This window comes from Rhinopithecus bieti, unplaced genomic scaffold (assembly GCF_001698545.2).
Source record: "Rhinopithecus bieti isolate Rb0 unplaced genomic scaffold, ASM169854v2 scaffold_7684, whole genome shotgun sequence".
Classification (NCBI taxonomy): Eukaryota; Metazoa; Chordata; class Mammalia; order Primates; family Cercopithecidae; genus Rhinopithecus; species Rhinopithecus bieti.
Genome location: NW_016806071.1, coordinates 3,437,857 through 3,444,784, shown reverse-complemented (window position 1 = coordinate 3,444,784; position 6,928 = coordinate 3,437,857). Strand labels below are relative to the sequence as shown.

Sequence of the window (6,928 nt, the reverse complement as noted above, 5' to 3'; positions counted from 1 at the left end):
ATCTCCTGACCTCGTGATCCGCCCGTCTCGGCCTCCCAAAGTGCTGGGATTACAGGCTTGAGCCACCGCACCCGGCCTCAATTCTCTTGGATATAAATAGCTTGGATATTTGTCCCCCACAAATCTCATGTTGAAATGTAATCCCCAATGTTGAAGGTGGGGCTTGGTGGGAGGTGATTGGATCATGGTTTGGATTTCTCATGAATGGTTTAGGACCCTCCCCTTGGTGCTGTTCTCAGGAGATCTGTGTGTGGTATCTCCCCTTGCTCGCTCTCTTGCTCCGGCTCTTGCCTTCTCACCATGTGATACACCGGCTCCCCCTGTGCCTTCCACTATGATTGTAAGCTTCTGAGGCCTCACCAGCAGCCAACAGGATGCACAGCACTGTGCTTCCTGTACAGGCAGCAGAACTGAGAGCCAATTAAACTTTTCTTTATAAATTACCCAGTCTCAGGTATTTCTTTATAGCAATGCAAGAATGGCCTAACACAGATATGTACCCAGAAGTGCAATGGCTGAATCAAACGGCAATTCTGTTTTTCATTTTGGGGCAGCTGCACCAGTGCACGGGGTTCTAATTTCTCTACATCCTTGACAACACTTACTTTGTTTTTGTGTTTAATAGTAGCCATCCTAATGGAATATGAGGCAATATCACTGTGGTTTTGTTTAATAGACTTTATATTTTAGAGCAATTTTAGGTTTACAGCAAAATTGAGAAGGTACAGAGATTTCCCATATAGTCGTCTCCACACATGCATAGTCTCCGCCATTATCAACATCTCCCACCAAAGAGGTACATTTGTAGTAATTGATGAACCTACACCGACACATCATTATCACTCCAAGTCCACAGTTTACATTAGGGTTCACTCTTGGTGTTGTACATATTAGGGGGTTGGACAATGACAGATATCTATCATTATAGTATCATACAGAGTAGCTTCACTGCCCCTAAAAATCTTCTGCATTCCAATTATTCCTCCCTCCCCTCCCCCGCCCCTGGTTTTTACTGTCTCCATAGTTTTGCCTTTTCCAGAATACATCCCATTGTCATATAGTTGGCATCATTTAATATGAAGCCTTTTCAGACTGGCTTCATTTAGTAGCATTCATTTAAAGTTCCTCTGTGACTTTTTGTAGCTTGATAACTCATCATTTTTCATAGCTTGATTTAAGCACTGAATAATGTCTAGATGCACCACAATTTATTTACCCGTTTACCTACTGAAAGACATTTTGGTTTGAATTTTGGCAATTATAAATAAAGCTGCTATAAACATCCATGTGCTGGTTTTTGTGTGGACATGTTTTGAATTCCTTCAGGTAAATACTAAAGATCAAGATTGCTGGATCACATGGTAAGAGCTTGCTTAGTTTTTGTAAGAAACTGCTTAACTGTCTTCCAAAGTGGCTGTGCCATCTTGTGTTCCCATGAGCAAGAAATAAGAATTCTGGGCCGGGCGCTGTGGCTCAAGCCTGTAATCCCAGCACTTTGGGAGGCCGAGACGGGCGGATCACGAGGTCAGGAGATCGAGACCATCCTGGCTAACACGGTGAAACCCCGTCTCTACTAAAAAAAATACAAAAAAACTAGCCGGGCGAGGTAGCGGGTGCCTGTAGTCCCAGCTACTCGGGAGGCTGAGGCAGGAGAATGGCGTAAACCCCAGAGGCGGAGCTTGCAGTGAGCTGAGATCCGGCCACTGCACTCCAGCCTGGGCGACAGAGCGAGACTCTGTCTCAAAAAAAAAAAAGAATTCTGGTTGCTCCAACTTTCCCAGCATTTCATGCTGTCAGTGTTTTGGATTTTGGCCATTCTAATAGTTGTATAGTGGTCTGCTGTTCTAACTTGCATTTTCCTGATGACATGTTATATGGAGCATCTTTTCGTATGCTTGTTTGCCACCTGTCTATCTTCTTTGCTGAGATATGTTAAGGGTTTTGGCCTGTTTTTTAATCAGGTTGTTTGCTTACTGTGGAATTTTAAGAGTTCATTGTGGTTTTGATTTGCATTTCCCTGATTAGTGATGTTGAACATGTATTCATGTTTTTTGACCTACAGTTTTGTGTGTGTGTTTGTGTGTGTTTTGTCTCACTCTGTTACCTGGCTGGAGCGCAATGCCGTGGTCTTGGCTTACTGTAACCTCTGCCTCCTGGGTTCAAGCAATTCTCCTGCCTCAGCCTCCCGAGTAGCTGGGACAACAGGTGCCCACCACCACACCCAGATAATTTTTGTATTTTTAGTAGAGATGGGGTTTCACTATGTTGGCCAGGCTGGTCTCGAACTCCTGACCTCGTGATCCACCTGCCTCACCCTCCTAAAGTGCTGGGATTACAAGCGTGAGCCACTGCACCCAGGCTAGTTTTGCTTTTGTTTTTGAAACAGAGTCTTGCTGTTGCCCAGGCTGGAGTGCAGTGGCACAATCTGTTTACTGCAACCTCTGCCTCCCAGGTTCAAGCAATTCTCTTGCCTCAACCTCCCAGGTAGGTGGGATTACAGGTGCCTGCCACACCTGGCTAATTTTTGTATTTTTAGTAGAGAAAGGGGTTTCGTCATGTTGGCCAGGCTGATCTTGAACTCCTGACCTCAAGTAATCTGCCTGCCTTGGCCTCCCAAAATGCTAGGATTACAGGCATAAGCCACCACGCCTGGTCTGACCTAGCTTATTTTAAGCACACCAAAAGCTACTTTACATTTTAAAAAAGTGAACTTGATGTCTTTTGAAATCTCCTCTGTGCACTTGGGGAAGTCCTCGTCCTCTAACAGCTTAAGAAGCTGGCTGCTGTGCTCACAAACCTTCATTTACACAGCAAGCCTTCCTTTCAGGACGGCTGCAAAACAAAAGCCTAAAACAGTAGATGGTGACAGACAGAATGGTATTGTTATCAGCAGGGAAATGACAAGCTTGCCCCCTGGTGACAAGCTGGGGAGGTAACAGAAAAAGCAAATTTTTTTTTTTGAGACGGAGTCTCGCTCTGTCGCCCAGGTTGGAGTGCAGTGGCGCGATCTTGGCTCACTGCAAGCTCTGCCTCCCAGGTTCACGCCATTCTCCTGCCTCAGCCTCCTGAGTAGCTGGGACTACAGGCGCCCACCACCACGCCCGGCTAATTTTTTGTATTTTTAGTAGAGACGGGGTTTCACCGTGATAGCCAGGATGGCCTCAATCTCCTGACCTCGTGATCTGCCCGCCTTGGCCTCCCAAAGTGCTGGGATTACAGGTGTGAGCCACCGCACCTGGCCGCAAATGTTCTTAAAAGGCACAACCACCACAAAGAACATACTCTCTGCGGGACCTGGAATCTGGAAAGAACACTAATTAACACAAACTGTAAGTCACTCAAAATTGTTTATTCAAAGGGACAGTGAAAAAGGCTCAGTTAAAGGGGACAAATGTGTCACAAAGTCCTTGCTTACAAACTCCTAGCTGAAGCTGCCTTGGGAAGAATCTGCTCCCTCAGCATGATGGGCAGTGCCAGGTGACTACACTGGAGGTGCTAATTTTTAACTGCCAATGTCTCTTCTAGAAGACGGCAGGCTGATGTTTCATCTTCTTCAGCAACTCTGAAGCATAACAGCCTTTAAGCTGTATGTTGCACATCCCTCTTGATCTCTGTGAATTTACTGAAAGATGTGACTCTAAACGCAAAATGAAGCCCACACCAATGATTATGTAAGTCAGACGCTGGCAGTCGGGACTATTTAACTGTTCCTAGTTCTTTAAGACCTTGATTATGTAAACCAAGATATGTTCTGATTTTCAAGCCATCCTAACCAAAATAATAATAATGATGAAAATGATGATAGCTGATTCCTTTAGGGCCCGGGGCTGCTAATTTTTAAAACTTCCTGCTATCCTCCCCTCCCTACCACCAATTTCTAGGGCTCTCTAGTTTGCTCCTATTTTTCACAGAATTGCCAGAGTTTGAAAACTAAGATCCCCATAAACATGGCTATCTTCACAGAACACCCCCAGATGAAGGAATATTGACTGTAATAAACATTGTACAGAATGCCCAGATAAAGGAATATTGACTGAAATAAACATTGTAGGCTACACTCCAGTAGCTGGGGCAATGAATCCATATAACGGGAGCTACAAATTCAAGTCCCAAGTTTCCTTGCTGCAGCAGGTTGACCTTCAAGGGCTGCATCAGTCTTCAGAAACAGGAGCTGCCAGCCTCAAGCAGTTTGTTGCCTGGGAGGGAGGATGGGCCACATTACCCAAAAGTTAAGGGTTGGACACCTTTCTCCTGTTCTTTGTGTAGCTGCTGGGCTCGATTTTTTAGCACCTCAGCCTTGGCCTCATCCTTATCAACACCATCCCCCAGCTTGTACATGCGACTGGCATTGGCACAGGCCCAGATATGACCCAGATCACAGGCTTTCATGGAGTATTTACATGCCAGGTCCATGTCCTTAGGAAAGCCTGGGGCACCCTGCAGGAACATGGCACTGAGGTTGAAGCAGCTGGAAGCATAGCCACCATCACAGGCCCTTGTGTAGTAGTCCCTGGCCTTCCCCAGGTCAGGCTGGCCATCCTCATTAACCTGTCCATCATGTGCCAGGAGGCCAACGTTGTGACATGCTGCTATAGACTTCTTTCCGGGCTTCTCACACGCCATCAAAAAGCACCTGGCGGCAGCTTTCAGGTCCTGGGCCAGACCACCTGAGAGGAAGGAAAGTACGAAAAAATAAACCCAAGCCAGGACACAACCTAAATGTCTCAGGCCAAAGTCAGCGAATAATTTTTTTTTTTTTTTGGAGAAAGGGTGTTGCTCTGTTACCCAGGCTGGAGTGCACTGGCATGATCACAGCTCACTGCAGCCTCAACCTCCCAGGCTAAAGCAATCTTCCCATCTCAGCCTCCCCAAGTAGCTGGGACTACAGGCACACACCACTATGCCCGGTGAATTTTTAAATTTTTTTGTAGAGACAGGATCTCACTATGTTGCCTAGGCTGGTCTTAAACTCTGGGACTCAAGCGATGGTCCCACCTTGGCCTTCCAAAGTGCTGAAATTACAAGCGTGAGCCACCACACCTGGCCAGCAACAATTCCTGAATAAAGTTTAAGGCTGAGCATAGTGGCTCACATCTGTAATCCTAGCACTTTGTGCAGGATGATTGCTTGAGGCCAGGAATTCGAGATCGACCTGGGCGACAGAGCAAGACCTTACTTCAAAAAGAAAAAAAACTCGGCCGGGCGCGGTGGCTCAAGCCTGTAATCCCAGCACTTTGGGAGGCCGAGACGGGCGGATCACGAGGTCAGGAGATCAAGACCATCCTGGCTAACATGGTGAAACCCCGTCTCTACTAAAAATACAAAAAGCTAGCCAGGCGACCTGGCGGGCGCCTGTAGTCCCAGCTACTCGGGAGGCTGAGGCAGGAGAATGGCGTGAACCCGGGAGGCGGAGCTTGCAGTGAGCTGAGATCCAGCCACTGCACTCCAGCCTGGGCGACAGAGCGAGACTCCGTCTCAAAAAAAAAAAAAAAAAAAAAAAAAAAAAACTGTCCATACTATGAGCTCAGGCAGCATGAAAGGTAGCCTGCCACAGTGCACAGACCTCCTAGCTTTCTCAGCCATAGAATCTTTTGTTCAAATAATACCTTATGAGGAAACTCAAACAGGTCAAGGAGGTGAAAATTGGGAATGATAATAATATCTATCTCATGGGGTTACAGTGAGAACATGGCATATTAAAGGCATTTAATTGTTCATTAATTCAAACATACAGTGGACCCTCCATATCCATGGGTTCAACCAACCACACGTCAAAAATATTAGCGAAAAAATAACAATACAATTAAAAAATACAAAATATATAAAATAGAACAATTATTTACTCAGTATTGACATTGTATTAGATAGTCTAAGTCAAGATTGTCCAACCCACGTGCCTGGGATGGCTTTGAATGTGGCTTAACACAAATTCATAAACTTTCTTAAAACATTATGAAATTATTATTATTATTATTTTGACATGGAGTCTTGTTCTGTCGCCCAGGCTGGAGTGCAGTGGCGTGATCTCGGCTCACTGCAACCTCTGCCTCCAGGGTTCAAGTGATTATCTTGCCTCAGCCTCCTGAGTAGCTGGGATTACAGGCATGAGCCACCACGCTGGGCTAATTTTTGTGTTTTCACTAGAGATGGGGTTTCACCATGTTGGTCAGGCTGGTCTTGAACTCCTGACCTTGTGATCCACCTGCCTCAGCCTCCCAAAATGCTGGGAAAAATGCTGGGATTACAGGCGTGAGCCACTGCACCTCGCCTATGAGATTTTTTTTTTAACTCATCAGCTATCATTACTGTATTTTATATATGGTCCAAGACAATTCTTACAGTGTGGCCCAGGGAAGCAAAAAGATTGAACACCCCTGTTCTAAGTAATTAATTTACAATACACAGGAGGCCAGGTGCAGTGGCTCTCGCCTATAATCCCAGCACTTTGGGAGGCCAAGGTGGGCGGATCACCTGAGATCAGGAGGTTCAAGATCAGCCTGGCCAACATGGTGAAACCCCATCTCTACAAAAATACAAAAATTAGGCTGGGCGCGGTGGCTCATGCCTGTAATCCCAGCACTTTGGGAGGCTGAGGTGGGTGGATCACAAGGTCAGGCGTTCGAGACCAGCCTGGCCAACATGGTGAAACCCTGTCTCTACTAAAAATACAAAAAAAAAATTAGCTGGGCATGGTGGGAGGGGCCTGTAATGCCAGCTACTCAGGGAGGCTGAGGCAGAAGAATGGCATGAACCCCGGAGGCGGAGCTTGTAGTGAGTGGAGATCATGCCACTGCACTCCAGCCTGGACAACAGAGCATAACTCTGTCTCAAAAAAAAAAAAAAAAAAAAAAAAATTAGCTGGGCATGTTGGTGGGTGCCTATAATCCCAGCTACTCGGGAGGCTGAGGCAGGAAAATTTCTTTTTTTT

The 6,928-nt window shown here is 46.1% G+C and overlaps 1 protein-coding gene across 2 annotated transcripts in view; it reads right to left on the bottom strand.

The window, feature by feature from the left end:
* Positions 1–3,330: 3,330 nt before the first annotated feature.
* Positions 3,331–6,928, bottom strand: part of COA7 (cytochrome c oxidase assembly factor 7) — a 12,030-nt gene continuing 8,432 nt past the window's right edge. For both annotated transcript variants that reach the window (XM_017874593.1, XM_017874592.1), the window contains exon 3: positions 3,331–4,667. In XM_017874593.1, coding sequence (XP_017730082.1) covers positions 4,219–4,667 — 449 coding nt within the window. In that variant the 3' untranslated portion in view covers positions 3,331–4,218. The remainder of the gene's footprint in view (positions 4,668–6,928) is intronic.